At 44.1% G+C, this 26,875-nt stretch overlaps 1 protein-coding gene and 1 pseudogene across 9 annotated transcripts in view; both read right to left on the reverse strand.

Moving 5' to 3' along the window:
* The window catches only part of ZDHHC20 (zinc finger DHHC-type palmitoyltransferase 20), a 75,549-nt gene extending 70,640 nt beyond the window's left edge, over nucleotides 1–4,909 (reverse strand). For 6 of the 9 annotated variants that reach the window (XM_012441650.3, XM_012441654.3, XM_012441618.3 and 3 more), the window contains exon 1: nucleotides 4,660–4,797. In XM_012441650.3, coding sequence (XP_012297073.2) covers nucleotides 4,660–4,777 — 118 coding nt within the window. In that variant the 5' untranslated portion in view covers nucleotides 4,778–4,797. Of the gene's footprint in view, nucleotides 1–4,659 lie in introns of all 9 variants that reach the window. The other 3 variants (XR_001105567.3, XM_012441658.3, XM_012441641.3) reach the window with 1 other exon arrangement.
* A 3,538-nt stretch (nucleotides 4,910–8,447) lies between these two features.
* On the reverse strand, nucleotides 8,448–26,795 carry LOC105710075 (cleavage and polyadenylation specificity factor subunit 5-like; annotated as a pseudogene).
* Nucleotides 26,796–26,875: the final 80 nt, after the last annotated feature.

Below are 26,875 nucleotides of genomic sequence, written 5' to 3' on the forward strand. Positions count from 1 at the left end.
AAGTGAGACTCCGTCTCAAAAAACAAAAAAGTAAAAAGGGAGACAGGGTTTCAAAAAGCCTCCCAAAGTGCTGATAGTACAGGTGTGAGCGGCTGTGCCCACCCCAAGGAAATAATTTGAACTGAATGAAAATGACAATACAATGTATCAAAATTAATAAAACTAAAAAAAAAATTGATAAAACTAAAGCAATATTTGGAAGTAAATTGATAGGACTAACTACCTAAGAAAAGGCTCAAACCAATCAATGACCTTGGTTTCCACATTAACCTAGAAAAAGAGCATATTAAACCCAAAGTAAAAGAAAGGAAATAGTAAAGATCAGACAGGAAAACAACAAAATAGAAAAACTGACGAAACAGAAAACTGGTTCAAGATCAATAAAATACTTCAGAATTAACTGTGTTAAGCTAGTGTGTACAAAGACAGTGCTTAAGTTATTTATCTTAATTTGTCTCTAAATTTGAAGAAGATATGCAGGAGACACAAGGAAGTATTAGATACAGACTCAGTATCTGTATCAGATACCGAGGGCACAGCGGCTCATGTCTGTACTACCAGCATTTTGGGAGGCTTGATGAAACCCTGTCTCTCCATTTTTTTTTTGGACAAAGTCTCAGTTTGTCGCCCAAGCTGGAGTGCAGCGTGGCGATCTTGGGTCACTGAAACCTCACCTCCTGGGTTCAAGCAGTTCTCCTGCCTCAGCCTCTCGAGTAGCTGGAATTATAAGCATGTGCCACCATGGCTGGCTAATTTTTATATTTTTAGTAGAGATGGGGTTTCGCCATGTTGGCTAGGCTCCACAAATTTCTGTCTGAAATAATATAAAAGGTCTACCTATCTTTGGACAAACAACATAGTTCTTCTGAGCAATAGTTTCCTCAGAAGTAAAGGGACTGAATGAGATCATCTCTAAAATCTCTTTAAGTTCTAAGATCCTCTACATGCCAAAGAAGAGGTACACATCTACTAACAGCTCAAGATGACCTGAACAACAAGATATTCAAACCTTGGGAACCAGAATTAGGACTTTCCTCAAAAATAACCATCTTGATCAAAGAGAAAAAGTTATTCAATCCACTCATAAGTAAATTAATAACTTTAAATATCAACTCTGGGGGGAAAAAAAAAATCACAGGAGAATTTTGGTCTAATTTAAAATCAAGGACCAACATTACTAATTACTTAATCTTTGCTTCTCAGCTTATCACTCCTGTGAGATGGCCATCTTACATGCATCACCTCTTCCTCAATTCTGTCCTCAGTATTACTCCTGGTGAAGTAAGAGTGTGTGTGTGTGTGTGTGTGTGTGTGTGTGTGTGTGTAATTACAAAATTAGAAAGTTACAGAGGGTGAGATGGAATTAAGGCCTCTTGATAATCAGCAATTTATTCAACTTACAGCTATTGTGGGCCAGGTATTTTTATTGTCTGATATATTTAGGGTAATCTGCAGCTGCCTTTTAGGAGAAAAGTACTTTATATAAATATATCATATACAGGACTGAAATATGAATGTCCACATCTGGACAACCAAATAGATTAGTCATTCATTGTACAGTGGTTAACAGCATGGGCTTTGGAGCCACGCCCCTTGAATTCCAATTCTTAACGATACTACTTTCTGGCTCTATAACCCTAGACAAATTACTTAACCTTATGGGGATCATTATTAAGATTAAATGAATTAATACATACATGTAAAGATATAATTATGATCTTATCCTCCCAGTTTGATAAAGAACACCAGAATCTAAGAATATCCTGTAGGCCAGGCATGGTGGCTCACGCCTGTAATCCCAGCACTTTGGGAGGCCAAGGTGAGTGGATTGCCTGAGGTCAGGAGTTTGAGACCAGCCTGGCCAACAGGATGAAACCCCGTCTCTACCAAAAATACAAAAGAAAATTAGCTGGTCATGGCGGCTGGCACCTGTAATCCCAGCTACTCTGGAGGCTGAGGCAGGAAAATCACTTGAACCCAAGAGGCGGAGGTTGCAGTGAGCTGAGATCATGCCACTGCACTTCAGCCTGGGCAACAAGAGAGAAATTGTCTCAAAAAAAGAGAAAATCCTATAAAAAGTATTAAAACAGCACTTTTAAGTAAAACTCACACTTCCCTCCATTTTAAGTCCTCCTATAAAGTAATATATCTATACACATTTCCATGGGAGGGTCAGTACTTATGAAAACAAACACATCTACGTAGTTTAAAGGAAAGCTTTAACATGAGTAAATGCACTGTTATGCTCAACTATTCTATAGTCTAGTGACACTGCAGACCTCCCAAATTCTCTCTAATTAAAATCAGGTAACTTAGAAGTTAATACGGCCTCTATATAAGACCTTTCACCACTGAATATTGTAAGATTCTGCCAAGCATCAGGCCTTAGTTGTAGAACGTTTTAACTTAATGAAATTGTAGGGTATAATCGCTACAGTATGGGCCTCAAGCCAAACTAAGTGATCTCCAAAAATATGCCAACCTGTTGATCCCCCCATGCCATTATGGACCAAATAATTACAGTTCCATTGACTCTCACAGCTCATTAAAGTGGTAAGAAAGAATGGAAAGATGTGGGTCATATTCCAATAATTAACAATTGTGTGACCTAACCAAAAGGACCTATTTGCTCAGTGACTCACTTCCTCCACCTGTATAGATACCTATGCTCTGAGATACTGAAAGAATTAAAGGAGAGGGTGAATGAAATCTCCCCTCTATGCCCACCAGCACATGGCACTTCCCAATTCATGTTCATTTCTCTTTCCTTTATTTGAAGGAATGAAAGAAATCAGGAGCAATTTAAGTCTTTTCACAGCACTGCTTGATCTCACCTTTTAATATTTTTGACAAAAACCATCTAAAGGTTAAGCTGTGGAATCTCAACATAAATGCACATTTTTAGTGCTCCTTCAGCTTTACTTCAAAACCACTATAGGAACTAAAATAGGGTAGGAATAATCTTCTGACAGAATAGGAATAATATAACTTTTGGAATAAATGCCCACTTTAGAGTAAATAAGAAGATAAAGGAGGTATCATCCTAAGTTGATGAGAATCCTATGATCACTATCACTTTCTAGAAGAAGTCCCCAGAAATATCTAAATCTAGTAATTTTAATTGACTCAAACATCATTTTTAGTAAACATTCTGGTATCCAAAAGGATGAGACTAAACAATGATATTCAAGATTAATATTATTTGGAAATGTATTCCACAACTAATTTATTCTGGGCCTACCTGCCGGGATAGTCTTCTCAAAATTAAACGTTCTATAGGTACAAAGTAATTTTAAGAGAGGATATTTTAATTTTAAAACTTACTCTTAAATTTTCTGGACCAAAGCATTCCCTTCCACGTATAGAACTCGGGTTTTAACCAAATACTTGGTTGAAAACTATACAAATTCAAACATAACTGAAGTCTTGATTCTGCCACTTTTGTCAAGTGTAAGTGGTACAGATTCTTCTCATTCATGCCATTAGTTTCTAGCTCATGTGGTTCTTTATTCAAAGAATACTGATAACAGTCCTTCATAAAATGGTAGATTCATTCTAAGGACTAAGACTAGATCATTCTGGAGTAACAAGGGATTACTTTTACAAACTCCACTTACCATTTGGTCCTAAGTGTTCATAAAAAATTTATATAGGCAGCAGATGTATACGGAGACCGGGTTAAATGTAAAATATCCACCTACTCAAAGCGTAAGAACAATTTACTTAAGACAAAACAATCCTGCAGCAATTGTCCAATATCACAAATACGGCAGTCACACCTAAACTGTTTTGATTAATGGCAACCAATTTCCTTCAATCTTAAAGGCAACCAATTCAAGCCAGTAGGTTAAATCCTTGAAGTATACTGCAATGCTACTCCTTTTTTCCAGGGAACCAGGTGAGAATTCTGTGCTAAGAACTATCAGGGAAATGGAAGTAATGAAAATAAGACGCTAAAATATAAGAAATACAAGCCTCCTTAATAATCAGCCAAGAAAAAGATAATCAGGTTATGTATCCTCCCACCGATTCTTTCTGTCTTAAAACAACCTTTTTCAGAAGTCGGCTGGATTCAGAGTAGAAATAAATGAACTTTACAATGAGTCAAATTCCACCAAAATCAGAAGCAGGAGCTTACTAGTCCTCCAGGTCTGACCCGCCTCCCGCCCGAGGCCACTAAAAGACACACCTCCCTTCCCCCACCCGCCTCTTCAGGTAACAAGCGTTTCTTCTCGCGCTGTCTGAACAAAAACAGTCCAGAAGGAACAGATTTCTCTTCTTAAAAACTGAACAAAAGCCAAAACCTAAACCTTCTAAGCTCGACTACCCGCGTTTTGCACATTCCTTCACAGAAGGATGCCGAACCCCGGGTGTCGGCGGAAACCAGGAAGCTCTCGGGGCCTCCCTGGGCCAGACCCGCACCCCGAGAAGCCGACGCGAGGCTCCGGGAGCCCCCGGTCACCCTAAGGCCGCGCCGCAGGCTTGAACAAAGCTGCGGGTACAGAGGCGTCGGCGCTTCCGAGCATGTCCGGGGCTGGACGCCCGGCGTCCCGCGCTGGTTACAGACAGGCGGCGGGCGCCGGGCGCAGAGGCCTCCCTCCCGCCCAGGCCGCGGCCCGCGCCCCGCGCCCGGCCGCCGTCCCCGGGGACGGTACTCACACACGCACAGCTCCACCACGTACGCGTAGTAGGACCAGACGACCACAAAGGTGATGAAGAGCACTGGCACCCAGCCCACGACGCGCTGGCAGCAACGCCACAGCGTCCAGGGCGCCATGTTCGGTTGGCGGCTGCAGAGCCCCGCGTCCCACCGTTCTGGGGAGCGCGGGAGCCCCGACGGCGGCGACTCAGAGGCTCCGGGCGGCTCCTGCTCCAGCTCCCCCGCCACCGAGGCAGGGCTTGTGGGAGCAAAAGTCCCAGGCGCCGCCGGGACTCCTCCGGTCCCGGCGCCTGGCCAGGTCCCGCCCCCACTCCACATCCCGCCGCCCCCCTCCCCCCGCATCCGACCCCGCCCGCCCTCCGCGGGCCGCTGGCCGCTGGCCGCCCACGGTCTCTGCGCCGTCAGGGGCGGGGCTTCCGCGGCCGGGGAGGTGGTGAGGGGCGGGGCCGCATTTCGGGACCGCCCATGGGGCGTGGCGAGCTGGATGCGGACAGGCTGGGCGGTCTCAGGAGGCTGGGGAAGGAGAGGCGAAAAGCAACCCCTGATGGATGAGGGGGATAGGGGATGGATTTTGTGGATCTAGACTCATGGGGAGAAGGAGACTATGGAAATGATTCTTTAGCTGATTTGTAGATCTTGGGCCTCTCTGTGTACGGAACACGCTCCACTGGGGTTCCTGGACACTGAGTAGTTGGAGCACTGATTCAAACATGACAAGGCCATTCCCCACGCAGTGTGCTAGGAACCCGTCCCTTTCTTGAAGATGAAATAGTAGATATCTGCAATTTTGGGTGGAAGCCATGTAGGTAGGGTCCGTCAGTTTGATTCGGAACCCAAATTTAAGATTGAGTAGCGAGAAGGAAAGAGCAAGTAAATGGCCCTCTCCTTGCCCCGCAAACGACTACAGAAATTTACTGAATTTATTTACAACTAGAGATTGCTAAGCAATGATGATAATCATATAGAACCTAGAAGCATCACTGTGAAGATTTCATAATGCAAGGTCAGACGCATTAGAAGGGATTCCAGACCCCATTCTTAATACCAGTTCCTGCTATTAGCATGCCAATTTTGGTTAGAATGAGTTTTTGTGTTCGTTTTTTGAAACAGGGTCTTCCCGCTCTGTTGCCCAAGGTAGAGTGCAGTGGTGCAAATCTGGGCTCACTGAAGCCTCAACCTCCTGGGCTAAAGCACTCCTGCTTCAGCCTCCAGAGTAGCTGGACTACAGGTGCACCACCATGCCTGGCTAAATTTTGTATTTTGTGTAAAAACTGGGTTTCGCCCTGTTGCCAGGCTGGCCCTGAACTCCAAGGCTCAAGGAGTCCCACCCCCACCTCTGCCTCCCAGGGAAGTGCTGAGATTACAGGTGTGAGCCACCGTGTACACTGAGCTTTTAATTAGCTACTGCTCACTAAAGTCTCCATGAAAAAGACTTCTCTCACTGCAGCGTCACAGAAATGTAGTAAAAGCAAGCAACTATTTAACCATTGCACACTGCTGCTTGAAGTAATAAAGCATGTATAAAAGATTCTGTTCTCCCTGATTTTGTGCCTTAGAAGTCATATTAGTTAGTGGCCAAGTTGACAGTAGGTTCAGGGGATTCAAGTGGTTTAAGTTCAGCTAGTTTTCCAGAGAGGCTGCTTTGGAGGGTTAGACCTCAACATAGAATTTGGATGGATGTGGAAGAACATAAAGCCCTTTCTCCTCCATGTCATCTCTGCATATCAAAATCATGCTGCTAGAGCTCAGCACAAAGGCCATGTCCTCTACAAGCTCCAGGGTGGTTAGAAATGATCTTTCATGACATTTTGTTTATAACTTAGCTATGAAGCTGTCACATTCATTTCCTAAGGTGACTGTAACGAAGTACCACAAAACTGGGGAGTTATAACAATAGGAATTTGTTGTCTTACAGTTTAGGAGGGTAGATGTCTCAAATCAAGGTGTTGGCAAGGATACTGGATATGGTTTGGATGTTTGTCCCCTCCGAATCCCATGTTGAAATACGATCTCAGTATTGGAGGTGGGGCCTGGTGGGAGGTATGGGCTCATGAGGGCAGATCCCTCATGAATGGTTTAGTGCCATCCCCTTGAATGAGGGGTTCTTTCTCTAGTAGTTCACGTGAGAGCTGGTTGTTTAAAAGAGTTTGACCTTTCCCCACTCTCTCTCTTGCCCCACTCTCTCTCTTGCCCCCTCTTTTGCCATGTAACACCCTGGCTCCCCTTTGCCTTGTGTCATGATTGGAAGCTTCCTGAGGCCTCGCCGGAAGCATATACCCCTTACTTCCTGTCCAGCCTACAGAGCTGTGGGCCAATTAATCCTCTTTTCTTTTCAAATTACCCAGTCTCAGGTATTCCTTTATATCAATTCAAGAATGGCCTAACACAGCCATGTGCCCTCTGAAATGTGTAAGGGAGAATTCTTATTCTTCTTTGCTTCTTCCTAGCCATTGGTGGTGGCCATCAGTCCATGGCATTCCTTAGCCTGCAGTGGCAGTGGCATCACCCCAATATCTACCTCTATCCTCAGGGGGTGTTCTCCTTTCCTGTGTCTCTCTCTTCTTATATTGGGTTAAGGGCCTACCCTACTGTAGTATGGCTTCATCTTAACTAATTACATCTATAGCAGGCCCACTTCCAAATAAGGTCACGTTTTTTTTTTTTTTGCTCTAATATTTTTTATTCCCTCAAATTTGATCCAAATTTATCAGTATTTTAAGAAGTTTTTAAAATTTGGTATTTTTTTCTTATGCTGACAAAATCTGTCCTCTGCCTTGCCCCCAGTTTTTGGTGGATTCACATTATTATAAAATATTTTTGAAGGCTGTCATTTGCTAACACCAAATTTTCCTCTCTATGTATATAACTTCAAGTTCATTGAATATTTGTTTAATCTCAGAGTTCAAAACCTAATACATCCACTTTTAGAAATTTCCTTCACAGATCACTATTTTTACCATGGCTTTAAGAATAAGACACATAATTTCACAACAGCTCAAATAATATCCCCATTATGTGAAGAAAATTCTGACCTCTAAATGAGTCTCTTCTTACACCAACTCCTATGATTGCTGATTTAGCCAATTTTAATAGTTTCCTATATGTTTAAGGTCCATTGCTTGCAAACCAAGGCCTGAATGGTTATAGAATGTACTTACTGGTCAGTGAATTGTACTGGGAGATCTCTGTAACACAGCTCATTTAGGAGTTGTACCTTGAACTCAATCAGACAAATAAAGTTTTCAAAAGTAATGGAAGCTCTTCATCACAAAAATCTAATACAGTCTTGGAGTATGTGCCCAAGAATGGTATCAAAGCAAGGGTCCAATAAACTTGACTGACCTAAACCTGTCACTGCTTTGTAACATTCACCAGCCTAAGGTGGGGGGTGGGGAATGATCCTCACCTATAAGAATTTTAGAAGTTGGCCAGGCGCAGTGGCTCACGCCTATAATCCTAGCACTTTGGGAGGCCGAGGTGGGTGGATCACCTGAGGTCAGGAGTTCAAGACCAGCCTGGCCATCATGGTGAAACCCCATCTTCAAAAAAAAAAAAAAGAATTTTAGAAATTTAATGAAAAGTTAAAATTAAAAAAGGAAGTCCATTTGCTTTAATGTTGTACAAAAAAGTATGAGTAGAATCAAAAGTAAATAAACATTATCACATTTGTTTACACCACTATCTAGTTCTTCATATTAATTTTACTATTCAAACAACAGAAAGTAGGTGGCAATTTAGGGATCACAAAAGAGATAAAACCAAAAAAACTTTTCTACCACATTTATTCTACACTGTGTATAGCTGTGCTCACAGAGACAAGCAGCTCCTTTAACTTCTCCACTGCGCAGGAATTCAGTAGTATATAAAATTGAACCTGCTCAACAGCTGAGGGAGACTAGAAATGATGGGTCCTTATCCTGGTGCATTGTCATACAATTCAAACAATGGTGCAGCTACCAGCTTATAATTTTTAGGGACTGCAAACAAGGCTTTTTCTTGAAGCTGAACCAGAAACAACTTCTTATGTTCCTTAGGCATTGTAGTATGTGCAGGAATATATGGATACTGAGGAGGTTCAAAATTTGGTCTCCACCAGTTACCAATGCAGTTGTCAATGACCCAGTCTTGCAGAACTCCATCCTGACGACCCAGTATCTCTGTCATTAAGCGTTTTAGTCCTTCAACTTCATCTTCTCCTGGGTTAAGTTCACCACCAGGTAGTTTGAAGACAGTTGTTCCCAGCTGTAGCAGTAACACACGGGGTAGCCGGTGCTCAAGTATAATCAGAACCCCTTCTACGGTCCTCCTCATTCCAATTTTATCAAATTCTTCCCTCATGCGCTGAAATCTGGCTGCAACAGAGCTGTCCTTCTCTAGAGGGGCTCTTTTGTACCAAAAGTATAATTGGTAAGAGATTACAGGTTGATGGTACACTCCAGGGTGAGGGGCTTGGTCTGCTGAATGTACTTGTTGCTGAACTGAGTGACCCCCCAACGGGGCCAGCCGGTCTGCGAGGTAGGGGAGACTTTCCCCGAGCGAAAAGCGGTTATCTGCGACCCCCTCAGAGGCCACCGACCGCCATTAACAGGAGAGCTTAATGGATCTTTTTTTTTTTTTAAGATAGAGTCTTGCTCTTTCACCGAGGTTGGAGTGTAGTCACGTGATCTTGGCTCACTGCAACATCCACCGCCCAACTTCAAGTGATTCTCGTGCCTCAGCCTCCTGAGTAGCTGGGATTACAGGCGTGCACCACTACGTGCAGCCCGTATTTTGTATTTTTAATGGAGACTGGTTTTCGCCATGTTGGTCAGGCTGGTCTCAAACCCTTGGAGTCAAGTGATTCGCCTGCCTTGGCCTCCCAAAGTGCTGGGATCGCAGGCGTAAGCCACCACGTCCAGCCAATAGTTTTGATACTCATTGAAATGTGTGATCTTGGCTGGGCGTGGTGGCTCACGCCTGTAATCCCAGCACTTTGGGAAGCCAAGGCGGGTGGATCACGAAGTCAGAAGTTCAAGACCAGCCTGGCCAACATGCTGAAACCCCATCTCTACTAAAAATACAAAAATTAGCCAGGCATGGTGGCAGGCGCCTGTAATCCCAGCTATTCGGGAGGCTGAGTTAGGAAAATTGCTTGAACCTGGATGGCAGAGGTTGCAGTGAGCTGAGATTGCACCACTGCACTCCAGCCTGGGCAATAGAGTGAGACTCTGTCTCAAAAGGAAAAAAAAAAAAAAGAAAGAAATGTGTGATCTTGCCTACTACCTTGTAAAGTTCTGGAAGGTAGAATGTATTTCTTGCACATCCCCAGTGACTTGCAGTAGGAAATATTTAGTAAGAAATTGTTGAACGAATATTTGAAGTTTTCTATTGTTATCCAGTTACTCCTCCTAACTTTCGGTCACCAACCAGATTACATTAGTTTTTGATTTCTTTGTTTTTTTTTTGAGACAGAGTCTCACTCTGTCACCAGGCTGGAGTGCAGTGGCACGATCTCGGCTCACTGCAACCTCCAACTCTCTGGTTCAATCAATTCTCCTGTCTCAGCCTACCGAGTAGCTGGGATAAGAGGCATGTGCCACCACATCCAGCTGATTTTTTGTATTTTTAGTAGAAATGGGTTTTCACCTTGTTGGCCAGAATGGTCTCAAACTCTTGACCTTGTGATCTGCCTGCCTCGGCCTCCCAAAGTGCTGGGATTACAGGTGTGAGCCACTGTGCCTGGCCAGTTTCTGATTTCTAAATGACTGCCACATATTCTCAGAAGATTTTTGTGGGATCTAGAAAATATTTCTGATCTATGTCCTTGTACAATGAGGACAGACACATTTTTGAGGAGGTAATATTTTTATTCTTTTGGGACTCCTTCTGTTGTAAATGGTTACAGACATGAATTAATGTTCTTCTGTTTGTAAGCAATAGGAACCAGTGTCTTAAAACCTTTTCTTCTGTTTGCATGTTGGGATTGTGATTTCACTCCATCTTTGCTACTGGTTTTGACAACAGGGAATCATTTAAAGACTTTAGGCAGTGTAGTGATGTGAGCAGAATTACATTTTATAACAATCACTCTGGTTGTGGTAGGAAGAACAGATTGGAGGGAGGAAGGTCTAGAGGCAGGGAGACCAGTTGGGAGTCTGTTGCAGTCATAGAGGCAAGAGATGATGGTAGCCTGACCTTGATTTGTGGTAGTGGAGAAGGTGATAGGAAAGTTGCTTAGGACTTCAGACCAGCTTTGATGTACCCACTCTACTCCAAAACATAGCGATGCTATTAGATCATATCCCTTTGTGTACTAGATCATGCCCCACCTGATCTCCATCACCCTTCCTTCTAGATGGCCTGCCCAAGGTTCTTTTCTGTGAACCTCTGCACACACTTGCACAGGTTATGCTGTTCCATCTGGGAGCTTTGCCTGCAAAATTGTGGCCCCTTCCTCCACACCCTGGATTCCCCACCCGTTCCCTTAGACCTGGCTTCCTACTAAGGGATAAGAAATAAAAATAACCCCTGACCTGACTGATCAGACCCCTCTTGGCCAAGAGGACCCTATAGAAACCTTTGTCCTCCAATCATACTTCTATGTGACTGTCCATACAAAACACAGTTTGTCCTGTTTTTGGGTCTTCTTTTTTTTTTTTTTTTTTTTGGGACGGAATTTCGCTCTTGTTACCCAGGCTGGAGTGCAATGGCGCGATCTCGGCTCACCGCAACCTCAGCCTCCTGGGTTCAGGCAATTCTCCCGCCTCAGCCTCCTGAGTAGCTGGGATTACAGGCACGCGCCACCATGCCCAGCTAATTTTTTTTGTATTTTTAGTAGAGACGGGGTTTCACCATGTTGACCAGGATGGTCTTGATCTCTTGACCTCGTGATCCACCCGCCTTGGCCTCCCAAAGTGCTGGGATTACAGCCACCGCGCCCGGCGGGTCTTCATTTCTAAAGGCTCCTGTGTCATATAAAACTTAAATAGTAATATTCAACTCCAGGTAATACAGAGAACACCACAAAGATATTCTTCAAGAAGACCAACCCCAAGGCACATAATTGCCAGATTTATTAGGGTTTTTACTAAGGGCAGCCAGAGAGAAAGGTCAGGTTACCCACAAAGGGAAATCTATCAGACTCACAGCAGATCTCTCAGCAGAAACCCTACAAGCCAGAAAAGAGTGGGGACCAATGTTTAACATCCTTAAAGAAAAGAACTTTCAACCCAGAATTTCCTATCCAGCCAAACTAAGCTTTATGAGTGAAGGAAAAATTAAATCTTTTGCGAACAAACAAGTACTTAGAGAGTTCACCACCACCAGGCCTGCTTTACAAGAGCTTCTGAAAGAAGCACTATACATATAAAGGAACAACCAATATCAGCCTTTCCAAAAATATATCAAAAAGCAAAGAACATTAATACAATGAAAAATTTACATCAACTAATGGGCAAAACAGCCAGCTAGCATCAACGCCAGTATTAAACTTATATATATTGCAATTGGATAAAAAGCCAAAACCCATCGGTATGCTGCATCCAGACCCATCTTACATGCAACAATACACAAAGACTCAAAGAGAAGGAGGAAGATTTACCAACCAGAGAGTAAAAATAAACAAATAAAAAAAGCGGGAGATGCAATTCTCGCCTCTGATAAAGTAGACTTTAAAGCAACAAAGATCAAAAGAGGCAAAGAAGGACATTACATAATGGTAAAAGGATCAATGTAACAAGAATAGCTAACGATTCTATAGATCAACGAGATAGAAAATTAACAAGGATATTCAGGACTTGAACTCAGACCCAGAACAACTAAACTTAATAAACATTTATAGAACTCTCCACTTCAAATACACAAAACATACATTACCACCTCACACCTATTCCAAAAGTGACTATATAATTGGAAGTAAATCACTCCTCAGTAATCGCATAGCATTTCATAGGTTTAAATGAAATATTGGTTGGCTGTTTGTTTGTTATCTTCTTCCCTTATTCCTTCCTGACTACATCATTAAGTATAATTATCAGTATACAAGAGGTTTTCAATACCCATTACTAAATTGCATTCTAGCCTGGGCAAGAAAGCAATACTCCCATTCTCTCTCCCTCTTTCTTTTCCTTTTTCCTCCTCCCCATTCTCTCTCCCTCTTTCTTTTCCTTTTTCCTCCTCCCCATTCTCTCTCTCTCTTTCTCTTCCTTTTTCCTCCTCCCCATTCTCTCTCTCTCTTTCTCTAAAAAAAAAAAAAAAAAAAAAACTTAAATAAATAATGGGCTGGGCATGGTGGCTCACGCCTGTAATCCCAGAACTTTGGGAGGCCGAGGTGAGTGGATCACCTGAGGTCGGGAGTTCGAGACCAGCCTGACCAACATGGAGAAACCCTGTCTCTACTAAAAATAAAAAATTAGCCGGGCGTGGCAGCACATGCCTGTAATCCCAGCTACTTGGGAGGCTGAGGCAGGAGAATCATTTTAATCTGGGAGCCGGAGGTTGTGAGCCAAGATAGCACCATTGCGCTCCAGCCTGGGCAACAAGAGCGAAACTCTGTCTCAAAATAAACAAACAAAAAAACACTTAAATAAATGTGTATGCTTTTCTCTTGTTAATCTGTCTTTTATGACAGGTGCCTCAGCTATGAAATTTGCACTGGGTGAGAAATCTTTTCTCCCCTACACTACCAACTATCAAAATATTCTTTGAGAACTTCAGAAGGGCCGCGTCTTGCTTTAGGAGCAGGTGAGTTAGGGAAAATTGCAAGTCCACACTCTTTAGTGATGCCCTGGGGAGGGACAGAAGGAAAAATAGCAGATTTAGGGTGGGATGAGGAAGGAGAGAAGGGACGAGGAGCCGGTTCAGGAAGCAGAGGCGCTACCTGTAGCTGGAAACCCAGTTTGCTCACTCTTTTAATCTTCCTCTGTGTACATCCTGGCCTCAACTCTCACCTGGATTAGCTCACAGCCTCCCTGCTGCTGCCCCCACAGGCCCCTGTCCTCCTCCAGCCCTCTGTAAACACTCCATTCCTGTGCTCGCCCAGCAACAAACCTGTTCTGATAAACTTCTTTGTGCTAAGCACTAGGGAACAGAGAGAAAATCTTTGCTCTTGTGTAGCTTTGGTTCTTTGTTTTCTATTTGCCTCCAGTCTGCAGAATGAGCCTTTAGAAAATTAAATCTGCTTCACACACTTGAATGGTCTGAATGATGGGGCCTTAAGGAGGGCTTCCCAGGCCCTGAGCTCACCTCCCTTCCTGCCCCACCTCATCTCCACCGCCCTTCCTTCTAGATGGCCTGCCCAAGGCTGCCTTTCTTCTCTGTGAACCTCAGCACACATTTGCACAGGCCATGCTGTTCCATCTGGGAGCTCTGCCTGCAAAATTTGGCCCCTTCCTCCTCACCCCGGATTCTTCACCCCTCCCTAAGACCTGGTTTCCTACTAAGGAATAAGAAAAAACAATAACCCCCACTCGACTGATCAGACCCCCTCTTAGCCACGAGGAGCCTACAGAAACCTTTAAAAACGAGCATTGGGCCATGATGGGATGGTAGGGTCACATGCCTCCTTACAGCCCCTCCCTTTTGTGGTTTAAATACAACTGACCAACATTGATGGTAAAATAGAGATCATAAGACTAATAGAACGGAGTCTTTGTGACGGTGAGATATCAAGTTATAAACAAGACCATGCCAGGCAAGGGTTAGGTGGTGAACCCCTGCACTTAAAGAATCAATTATGCTCCAAATGCTGCAAGGGTTTTTGTTTGTTTTTTCTCTAGCAGGTAAACAAGAACTAATGTGGAGATAAGCAATACTGAAACAATTACAGCTCCTCTGACCTCCACACACTGCCTAACTGGCCCCAACACCCCCATTCCACCAGCCGTAGCTACAGCTTTGATTGGACAAGAGACTGATCTCAGTAACTTTCTCTTGGTAAGAGATCACCGACCATGGACTGGTTCTGGCCAGTTCACAGAGGCTGTGCACTGAGTGCCTTTGCATCACTGCCTCATTTTTTGATGTATAGGGCCTGACTGTAATGCATTGAAATATTAAGGCTCGTCCACGGCCATACTACCCCAAATGTGCCGGATCTCGTCTGAAATATTAAGGCTCCACTTCAAGGCGAACATGGGTCACATGTAATATACGTTTATCCAGTCTGCATGCTTTAGGCCTCCCTTACAAATATTTGTAAGATTATCCTGTACTCTACTGAATATATATGTATCGCTAATCTCACTGGGTCCAAATTACAGCCTCTCCTTTTTTTCTCTGAAGTGCCTGCTTTCTGTCTCTTGGAAAGGATATGCTTCCCAGACTGAAAGGATGACCACCTGCAGGCTGCAACCCTTTACAGGAGATGCAGCTCTTCTCTCCAAATTTATAGATCTCATGATGTTTAAAATTTTTAATTGTTGTGGGTACATAGTATGTGTATATATTTATGGAATATATAAGATATTTTGATGTAGGCATACAATGTGTAATAATCACATCAGGGTAAATGAGGTAACCATCTCCTCAAGCATGCATCCTATGTGTCACAAAAAATTCAAATATAATCTTTTAGTTATTATTTATTTATTTTGAGACGGAGTTTTGCTCTTGTTGCTCAGGCTGGAGAGCAGTGGCATAATCTCGGCTCACCGAAACCTCTGCCTCCCAGGTTCAAGCAATTCTCCAGCCTCAGCCTCCTGAGTAGCTGGGATTACAGGCATGCATCACCACACCTAGCTAATTTTGTATTTTTAGTAGAGATGGGGTTTTACCATGTTGGCCAGGCTGGTCTTGAACTCCTGACCTCAGGTGATCCACCTACCTCGGCCTCCCAAAGTGCTGGGATTACCGGCTTGAGCCACCACGCCCAGCCTGCTTTTCTATTCTTTAAGGTGTATTATTAGGTTGGTTATTTAAAATTTTCCTTCTTTTTTGATGTTGGCACTTATAGCTCTAAACTTCCCTCTTAGTACTGCTTTTGCTGTGTCCCATGGGCATGTTGTGTTTCCATTATTGTTTGTTTCAAGAAAATTTTCAGTTTTCCTCTTAATCTCTTCATTGATCTACTTGTCATTCAGGAACGTATTGTTTAATTTCCATGTGTTTGTCACTTCCAAAATTATTCTTTTTATTGATTTCTAGTTTTTTTATTTGTTTTTTTGAGACAGAGTTTTGATCTTGTTGCCCAGGCTGGAGTGCAATGGTGCAGTCTTGGCTCACTGCAACCTCCACCTTCCAGGTTCAAGCAATTCTCCTGCCTCAGCCTCCTGAGTAGCTGGGATTACAGGCACGTGGAACCATACCAAGCTAATTTTTGTATTTTTTTGTAGAGATGGAGTTTTGCCATTTTCCCCAGCTGGTCTCAAACTCTTGAGCTCAAGCAATCCACTTACCTCAACCTCCCAAAGTGCTAGGATTACAGCTTTGAGTCACCGTGCCTGGCTACCTTTGTTAATTTTCTGTCTGGATGATCTGTCCAATGCTGAAAGTGGGGCATTAAAGTCTCCAGCTATTATTGTATTGGGATCTATCTCTCTATCTAATAATATTTGCTTTGTATCTCTGGTTGCTTCAGTGTTTGGTGCATACATATGTACAACTGTTATATCCTCTTGCTGTAGTGACTCCTTTATCATTATATAATGACCTTTCAGATTTCTTTTTATAGTTTTTGTCTTGAATCTGTTTTGTCTGATGTAATTATAGTTACTCTTGCTCTTTTTTGGTTTCCATTTGCATGATCCTCTTGCTGTAGTGACTCCTTTATCATTATATAATGACCTTTTAAATCTCTTTTTATAGTTTTTGTCTTGAATCTGTTTTGTCTGATGTAATTATAGTTACTCTTGCTCTTTTTTGGTTTCCATTTGCATGGAATATTTTTTCTGTCCCTTTATTTTCAGTCTATGTGTATCTTTGTAGGTGAAGTGTGTTTCTTGTAGGCAGCAGATTGTAGGGTCTTGCTTTTTAATCCATTCAGCCATTCTATGTCTTTTAAATCTAATTCCTCTCTTTTTGGATGTGGCTGGACTTAATGACTGTTTTCTAATGAACGGTGCAGGGAAAGGGAAAAATGGTAACTTTATGATGGAGACAGCATCTTAACCAAGTGATCAGGGTTAACATCACCATCAAAAGTCACATTGAGGCTGGGCTCAGTGGCTCACACCTGTAATCCCAGCACTTTGGGAGGCTGAAGTGGGTGGATCATGAGGTCAGGAAATTGAGACCAGCTTGGCCAACAGGGTGAAAACCCATCTCTACTAAAAATACAAAAATTAGACAGGCCTGGTGGCGTGCACTTGTAATCCCAGCTACTCAGGAGGCTGAGGCAGGAGAATCACTTGAATCTGGGGAGGCAGAAGTTGCAGTGAGCCAAGATTGTGCCATCGCACTCCAGCCTGGGCAACAAGAGCAAAACTCCATCTCAAAAAAAAAAAAATATTTTACAACAATATTTAAAAATTAGCACTGCAATATGCCAAAAAAAACAGTGAATTATAGACTTGAAATAGGTGAACTGTATGGTGTGTGAATTGTATACCAATTGCACTCCAGCCTGGCCAAAAAGAGCAAAACTCCATCTCAAAAAAAAAAAAATTTCTTGAGCTCAAGAGTTTGAGACCAGCTGGGGAAAATGGCAAAACCCCATCTCTACAAAAAAATACAAAATTAGCTTGGCACAGCTGCATGTGCCTGTAATCCCAGCTACTTAGGAGGCTGAGGTGGGAGAATTGCATGAACCTGGAAGGTGGAGGTTGCAGAGAGCCAAGATTGCACCATTGCACTCCAGCCTGGGCAACAAGAGCAAAACTCCATCTCAGGAAGCCATGTTTTCCTGGATGATCTTGATGCTCGTGGATGTTTGTTGGTGTCTGGTCACTGAAGTCTTCGTTGTTCGTTATAGTCTGTGCAGTCTGGGCTTGTTTGTACCTGGCCTTCTTGGGAAGGCTTTTCAGTGTGAAGGGACTTAAGTGTTGTGATCTAAGTTTTTGGTCACTGCAACTGTGTCTGCATTAGGAGACACCCTAAGCCCAGTAACACTGTGGTTCTTACAGACTGGTAGACTTATCACCTTGGTGGTCTTGACTGGATCACCAGTCTCTGCCTGATGATCAGGAAAATTCTTCTGGATCATCAGGCAGAGACTCTTGTTCTCTTCCCTTATTTTCTCCCTAACCGATGGAGTCATTGTCTCTGGGCTGAGCCCCTTGGAGCTGGGGGAATGGTAACATAAACACTCCTGTGGCTACCATCACTGGGCCTGTGCTGGATCAGACCCGAAGCCAGCACAGCACTGGTCTTGCCCAAGGCCTGCTGTGACCAGTACCTGGCTACCCACTATGTCTTCTCAAGGCCCTAGGGCTCTACAATCAGCAGGTAGTAAAGTTAGCCAGTCAGTCTCATATCCTTTCTCTTCAGGGCAGTGAGTTCCCCAGACTCTGGATGGGTCCAGAGGTGCTGTCCATGAGCCAGGGTCTGGAGTGGGAAACCTTAGAAATTTACCTGGCACTCTATTCTACTGTGGCTAAAACCACAAGACAAAGTTCTTCCCCCTCTTTACTCTCCTTTCCCCAGGCAGAGGAGTATCTCCCCATGTCTACCACCACCACAGGCCCACAGGGAGTACTGTCAGTGTGCAGCTGATGTTCAGTTAAGGCCCAAAGGCGTTCAGTCAGCTTATGGTGATGCTGCCAAGCCTGGGACTCATCCTTCAGGCAGTGGGCTTCCCTCTGACCCAGAGTATGTCCAGAGATGCCGTCTAAGAGCCAAGGCCTAGAATTGAGGACCTAAAAATCCCTTGTGGTGCTCCCCCACACTGTGACTGAGCTAGTATCTAAGCTGCAAGCTTTCCTCTCCTTTTCTTGAGCAGAAGGAGTCTCTTCTTTTATTTATTTATTTATTTTTTAAAAAAGACAGGGTTTCTCCATGTTGATCAGGCTGGTCTTGAACTCCTGACCTCAGGTGATCCGCCTGCCTCAGCCTCCCAAAATGCTGGGATTACAGGCGTGAGCCACCATGCCCGGCCAGGAATCTCTTGTTGTAGCCACTACAACTTTGAATATGCAGGTCACACCTGAAGCCAGCATATCTCAAGTCTCACCCAAGGCCCATGGTGTGTATTACCTGGTTACTGCCACTGGTTATTCAGGGCCCAAGGGTTCTTTAGTCATCAGGTGATGAATTCTGCCGTCCTTCCTTTCAAGGCAGTGAGTTCCCTTCCAGACCACGGTGTGTCTAGAAATGTCATCTGGGAGCTGGGGCCTGGAATGGGGCCTCACGACTCTGCCCATGCCTTATCTTACTGCGGCTAAGCTTGCATCCAGGTTGCAAGACAAAGACCTCTTTATTTTTCCTTTCCATCTCTTCGAGTAGAAGGAAGGGGTCTCTTTTGGAGCTGCAAGCTGTGCTGCCTGGGGTTGGGGGAGGAGTGATGCAAGCACTCCCTTAGCTGCCCTGGCTGGTGCCTCACTGGGGCGGGTGTTCCCCAGGCCCACTGGCTCTAAGCCCAGCGTAGCACTAGGACTTGCATAGGAGTTTCAAGTTGTCTAGTCCTTGTGGACCAGACAGTCTCCTGAAAAAAAGAACAAGAAAATACTGGTCAGGCATTTTGTAGAACGTCCCTTAATTTGGGTTTGTCTGATGTTTTCTCATGACTAGGATGGGATTATGGATTAAAAAAAATTAGGTCTGAACAGATGAGCTATGGATTTTTGAGAAGAAAACCAGAGATGTGACGTGCTTTTCTCATGTTATGTCAAGGTGTATTTGATAATCAATGTCTTTTTCTTTTTTGATGGAGTCTTGCTCTGTCACCAGGCTGGAGTACAGTGGCATGATCTTGGCTCACTGCAACCTCCACCTCCCAGGTTCAAGAGATTCCCCTGCCTCAGCCTCCCGAGTAGCTGGGACTACAGGTGCACGCCATCCACCCAGCTAATTTTTGTATTTTTAGTAGAAACGGGGTTTCACCGTGTTGGCCAGGATGGTCTCGATCTTCTGACCTCATGATCCACCCGCCTCTGCCTCTCAAAGTGCTGGGATTACAGGTGTGAGCCCCCATGCCCAGCCTCAATGTGACTTTTATGGTAATGTTAACCTTGATCACTTGGTTAAGATGTTGTCTCCACCATAAAGTTACCATTTTCCCCTTTCCCTACACTCTTTATTAGAAAACAGTCATTAAGTCCAGCCACACTCAAAAAGAGAGGAATTAGATTCAACTTCCTAGCTGGGTGCTGTGGCTCACACCTGTAATCCCAGCACTTTGGGAGGCTGAAATGGGCAGATCACCTGAGGTCGGAAGTTTGAGACCAGCCTGGCCAACATGGCGAAACCCTGTCTCTACTAAAAATACAAAAATTAGCTGGTGTGGTGGCATGCTCCTGTAATCCCAGGTACTCAGGAGGCTGAGGCACAAGAATCGCTTGAACCCAAGAAGTGGAGGTTGAAGTGAGCCAAGATCCCGCCACTGTATTCCAGACTGGGCAACAGAGTGAGACTCCATTGAGAAAAACCAAAACAAAAGAGATTCCACTTCCTAAGGGAGGAATATCAAATAATTTGTTCAATCATTATAGTAATTAATAAGTACTTAGGGAGGAGGCACTTTGAGGCTAGGCAGAAAGCCTGCTTCTCTGTGAGTTCCCCCCACTAATTTTTGGTTTCCATCAGTGGACTTTGACTCCACGAGGTCTTTTTCTTTTTCTTTTTCTTTGCTGCAGGGTTGTCTAACGATCTGTTTCCTGACTACTGAAATGCAGCTAAAAGGGAGTTTAGAGATTTAGCTGTCCTGGTTGGGGGATAAACAGATTCTCAGCCCTGATTACTTTGTGAGTTTCTGGTTTGGTTAGATTTTCTGTTTCTGCGTTTCTGGAACTTTGTCCATATAAACCTTCCTGCCCATTGTTCACTGATCAGTCCAGGTATATGTTGCTGGTTGTATTTAGGCTACAGGAAAAGTCTGGTCTAACAGGCTGCCACCGAAAACACTGATTAATGTCACAAGTCACATAGGAGGCAAGTTGTAAAATGACCAGAAGAGCAGGTTTTTAGAAAACATTATGTAGCTGCACTAACTCTATTTCTCTATTGCTGTGATATCTCTCTAAGATCACTTTTGACTGAGAACTGACGAGTTCCTGGTAAACAAAATCAGAGTGGGCATGCCATCCTAGACATTGAGAGGGGCAGATGCCAGGCTCTAGAGTGTGTGTGTGTGTGGCGGGGGGAGAGATGGGGGTCTGCATTTGGAACAGGCTTTGTAGTGAAGTATCCAGTCTATATTAAGTCCCTGTGTTATATAGTTAGGTATTTCTCCTATGTATGATTATTTAATTAAAAACTGTCACTTTCCTTAGACTGGAAGGTTTTTAAAGGAAAGACTAATTCTATTTTGTTTGTCATTGTGAGTCCCGCACATCTTCAGTCACATAGTAAGCACTATATCATATTAATTGAATGAATGAATGACAAGTAACTTGGAGTTAGAAATGTCCATGCTTTTCCTACAGTTTTCTCAACCTTCCCTTAACTTCAATCACAGAAGCAGTCTTGTATTACGGTGATTATATTCTCTAGTAATTATTAGAATAGTTATATTTACTTACACTATTAGGTAAGAAGAGAGTTGTTGATTAGCCTAAGGACTGAGTTATACTGCAGAACACAGTTAAGGATAAATTGAATTGAAGTCTAAACAACTTTAAGGCATATGGCAAAGGTATAGATTGTGGAGTCAGGGATATTTGGATTCAAATCCCAGCATTACCACTTATTAGCTATGCATTGTAGAGATTAACTAATCTCTCTGAGATTCAATTTCTCCTCCTGTGTCATAGGAGTAATAGTACCTTTCTCATAGCATTTATTGTGAGGATTAGAGGAATTTTTTTTTTTTGAGACAGAGTCTCACTCTGTCTCCCAGGATGAAGTGCAATGGTGTAATCTTGGCTCACTGCAACCTTTGCTTCCCAGGTGCAACCAATTCTCCTGTCTCAGCCTCCCAAGTAACTGGGACTACAGGTGTCTGCCACCACGCCTGGCTAATTTTTGTATATAGATATATTTTATAAAGACTGGGTTTCACCGTGTTGTTCAGGCTGGTCTTGAAATCCCGACCTCAGGTGATCCGCGCACCTTGGCTTCCAAAGTGCTTGGATTACAGGTGTGAGCCACCATGCCAGGCCAATTTTTGTATTTTTTAGTAGAGACAGGGTTTCACCATATTGGTGAGGCTGGTCTTGAACTCCTGACCTCAGGTGATACACCTGCCTCTGCCTCCCAAAGTGCTGGGATTACAGGCGTGAGCCACTGCACCCAGCAGGAAATTATATATATATGTACATATAGGTCTAAATATAGTACATGTAAGAAATACATACGTACTTATATGTGTATAGATGTGCATTTTATATACATATGTATATAGAAATATTCTAATATGTATACATGCATGTCTGCTATACCTCTACCTCCCTATTTTCCTGTGTTATATATCTGTAGTTCCTGGCACATGGTCATTGTATGAGTCAGGGTCCACATTCAGTATTTCAATAGATTTTTTTTTCAGGCCTGGGGAATGGGAGCTCAACAGAAAAAAATTAATAGAAGGAGCTGGTTGAACAGGTGTTAAGAGGAGTGAAAAAGCAAAGAAGAAAGTAAATGCCGGAAGCAGCTACCACGCCCCGGGCCGGGGCACGAAGGGAAGAGGCTGGGGGATTAGAATCGAGAAGCTGGAAGGAAAGGCCTGCCTTGTCCAGGAGGCGCCTGGCAGCTGGTGTCAGTGCCTGGGTGGGTGGCGGGAGCGGGGAGAGGACACAATGTGGCTGGTTCCGGGAGTGCAAAACAAAAACAAATCAAAACATTAAAAAAAAAAATCGGAGACTGGTACTGACCACTGCCAGGATGAAAGCTGAATGCAGACACAAATAACACTAACACGGAGAGGAGCGAGCCTCTCTCCCTCCTCCCGGCTTGCAGGCTCCCTCTACTGCCCCCTATCGGCAGAGACTAGCACGCCGCCAGTAAGCAAAGGGAACCGGGTTTTGCAGGACCTGGGACCTGCCCCATCATCACAAAGCCAATAGCTCAGCAACCTTAGTACCTTAATTTACTCATTCACCATTTAACAGCTGCCTAGAATTTCTCTGTACAATTGTACCACAGTTTATCCATTTTCATGGTGCTAGATATTCATGTTGTTTCTCAAGTTTTATTTCAAATGATGCTACAATGAACATTCCTTTAATTCTTTTTGAATCATAAAGTTTTGGGGAAGAGCTCATATGACATTCTGCAAAGCATAAAGGAGTTATTAATATTTTTTCACCCACAATTGAATGTTTAAATATTATATAAGTCCAGGTGTTATAAGTACTATAAGTAAACTATTTTCTCCCATTTCATCCTTTTGGCAAGAGAACTGTCCTAGAAAGAAGACTAGCATCTAGCAGGGTGCTTTGAATAGAGCAGGTTTTAATAAAGATTTGACACTGATGAGCTGAGGAAATAACCTGGTTGGTAACAAGATGTTGCATAGAGATTCCGAACATTCATTTCCTTTCTTGCCAAACGTAAGCAAACACAAACAGCACGTGATAACGGTAAATGTGGTAAAGTGCTCACTTCTCTGAGTCGGTCAATATTTAGCTGAGGCATGTCAGTCCAAAGTCTCTCCCAATGTTTCTCCTTCATTAAGCAAATCATCTTTGAGATATTCTGTAATTTTCTGTATATCTTCCTTATTATATAGTTTTTCTGTTAAAGATCATGTGTGGGCCAGGTGCAGCATCTTACCCTATAATCCCAGCACTTTGGGAGGCCTAAGTGGGAGGATAGATTGAAGCCAGGAGTTGGAGACCGGCCTGGGCAAAATAGCAAGAACCTCGTCTCTATGAAAAAAGTTTTAAAAATTAGCTGGGTGTAGTGGTACACGCTGGTAGTCCCAGCTACCTTTTTTTTTTTTTTTAAGACGAGGTTTCACCATGTTGGTCAGGCTGGTCTTGAACTCCCGACCTCAGGTGATCCACCCGCCTTGGCCTCCAAAGTGCTTGGATTACAGGCATGAGCCACAGCGGCCGGTCAGTCCCAGCTACTTAGGAGGCTGAGGTGGAAGGATCACTTAGGCCCAGGAGTTCAAGGTTTCAGTAGGCTGTGAACATTCGACTTCACTGCAGCCTGGGTGAAGCAAGACCCTGTCAATAAAAAAAAAAAAAAAAAAAAAAGGCAGAAAGGCCAGGCGTGGTGGCTTACACCTGTAATCCCAGCACTTTGGGAAGCCGAGACGGGCCAATCACTTGAGGTCAGGAGTTCAAGACCAACTTGGCCAACATGACAAAACTCTATCTCTACTAAAAATACAAAAATTAGCTAGATGTGGTGGTGGGTGCCTGTAATCCCACCTATTTGGGAGGCTGAGGCAGGAGAATTGCTTGAAATGGGAGGCGGAGGTTGCAGTGAGCTGAGATGGAACCACTGCACTCCAGCCTGGGGTGACAGAGTGAGACTTCATCTTAAAAAAAAAAAGAGAAGAAAGGAAAGGAAGATGAAAGAAAGAAAGACAGAAAGAAGAAAGAAAAAGAAAGAAAGAAAAACAAAGAAAGAAAGGAAAGAAGTAAGACAAAAAAGAAAAAAGCCATGTTTGGTGTGTGCAAGGCAGATAAATTATTCTCCTGTCTCAGCCTCCCAAGTAGCTGGGATTACAGTCATGTGCCACCACGTCTGGCTAATTTTTTGTGTTTTTAGTAGAGACGGGGTTTCACCATGTTGGCCAGGATGGTCTCGACCTCTTGACCCCATGATCACCTACCTTGGCCTCCCAAAGTGCTGGGATTACAGGTGTGAGCCACCGTGCCCGGCTGACACTGGATTCTAAGCATAATAATAAACACTGCCCATTTGCTAGCTTTTGTCCTTTGTGCATGTATTTCCCTTGAAGACCTCAAAGATGGGATTTAGGCAGGGTGAGGTGGCTCACACCTGTAATCCCAGCACTTTGGAAGGCTAAGGAGGGTGGATCATGAGATCAAGAGATGGAGACCATCCTGGCCAACATGGGGAAACCCCGTCTCTACTAAAAATACAAAAATTAACTGGGCGTGATGGCACATGCCTGTAGTCCCAGCTACTTGGGAGGCTGAGGCAGGAGAATCACTTGAACGCAGGAGGCGGAGGTTGCAGTGAACCGAGATCCCACCATTGCATTGCAGCCTGGGCCACAGAGCGAGACTCTATCTCAAAAAAAAAAAAAAAAAAAAAAGGGATTTAGGTCTGGACTCTGGCCAATGCCAGTCTACTAATCTCTCCAAATTCCCAAGAGGCAGTCAGATCAGGGAAATTAACCAAGACATCAAGGAGACAATACAAGTTGCAGTGAAATATTCACCTACGCTCCTTGCAGTCTGTGCTGTAATCTTCAAGGTGAGCCAACCGAACTATCTTAACACACCTACAGAGTCATCAGGGCAGTTTGGTTATCGGAAGATAAACATAGAAAGAGAAGCAACAACCCCATTTCATGATGGGGTTGCACCATGTCAGGGTAGGAAATTTGATCACTCCTCAGTGGTCAAGGCAAATATTCTATATGTAACATACTCTGCTTCTTAAAAGCAGATTAAAATTAAAAATTAAAAATAACCTTTACTCTTTCTGTTCCCATCTAAGTTATCGCAAAAAAAAAAAAAAAGTTTTCTATTTAACTTGAAGTTTGGGGATTGAAAAAAACACATTTTCCTTTTAAGTCTCTTTTAATTCTGGTTAGGCCCTCAAGGTGTTATCATAGACAGAAAATTTACTGAATCATTAGTGACAAGTTTTTGACAAATCCAGTCCTAGGATTAACCCCAGCTTTAAGATTATCCTCAGCAGCTATGAAGAGCCACTGAGAAAACATCCCCCACTCTGAAGCTTAACTCACCAATTAAGAAAATGTTGTTTTTCTTCAACTTCCTGATAAAGATTCATTTCTTATCAGAAAATTGTTTTGAGGGCCCATAATAGATGGATAAAGAATCCTAACTGAAGCTACATTTAGTGTAAACTCTTGCCAGCCTGTAGTTTTCAACGTAAGTTGCCTGTCCCTTCTGGATGTTTGTTCTTTAGAAAATCAGAAGCAGAGGCCAGGCAGCAGGCCGCACTGCCGTCTTTGCTAGCACCGATCCTTTCTGCTGAACTCTGTAGTCCTTGTCAGCCCCTAATGTTAATTTAGGTTAAAGAAAATGTAATGATCGCATCAGTAAATGCAAGATCAGACTGTCATCTGAAGGGTTTTCTGTTTTGTTCCGTTTTTACTCGGAGGTCAGAATGTCATCAGGTACAATAAAGATTTAGCCTTTTTTTTCTTCATGGGATTGTGCCCAGAAAGACCAAGCACAATCTGAACATTAAGCGGTAAGAAAAAAAAAAAATAGATCCAGTGACCTTGGACCAGTCACCTTACCTCTCGATGGTTTTGTTTTATGGAAGGTGTGTGTGTCGATGGGTGTGTGTGTGTGTTTTGGGGGGGTGCTGCTAAGGTTCCCTAGGGCTACCTGCAGCTTTACTATGCCTGGTTAGAATGCCAGGCAGGTTGTGGAGAGTGGGGAGCTGGAGACCCCCAACTTCTCTGAGTGCCAAGTCACACATCAGACACTTTCGAAATACCCGTTCCATGAAAACCCTACACAGATCCCACCAGGCTGGACTCGGAAGAACAGAAACTGCGCAAAGAAAGAGACATTGAGTCCTGGGGGATGACAGCGCCTCCACTAGCACATGACAAGTGACAGGCAGGTAAATAGGTAGCAGACAGGCTGAGACTCCGAGCCCCCCAGGGGTGCCGGCTCCGGGAAGAGCCCCCGAAAGCACCGGCCCAATCCCTCACCCCACCAAACCCGCCCCATCGCCTTCCCCGCCACCTAAAAGCCCCCGGTCCTGCGTAACATTGCGGATCCTTCCCAGCCTCCCGTCCGCTCCTCCTCCCTTCGGGCTCCGCTCGGGGCCGGTCCCCCGCCCCCACGCCGCAGCCCGGGCCAGCGGGGCCCGCCGCGGTGGCGTTCGCGGTTGCTGCCGCATTGGCCGCTGCGGCACGGACGGCGCAGCTTCTGGCGCGGCCCGGCACAGGCGCCTGCAGTCCCGGCAAGCTCGCAGCCCGGCGAGGCGCCGGTCCACCCATGGCCCTCGGGCCGCGGCCCCTGCGCCCACCCCTGCGCGTCGCCTCCGTCGCTCGCCCGGGGCCGCCGAGCCCCCGACACG

This window comes from Aotus nancymaae, unplaced genomic scaffold (assembly GCF_030222135.1).
Source record: "Aotus nancymaae isolate 86718 unplaced genomic scaffold, 86718_ANA_hifiasm-v0.15.2.pri h1tg000009l, whole genome shotgun sequence".
Taxonomy (NCBI): domain Eukaryota; kingdom Metazoa; phylum Chordata; class Mammalia; order Primates; family Aotidae; genus Aotus; species Aotus nancymaae.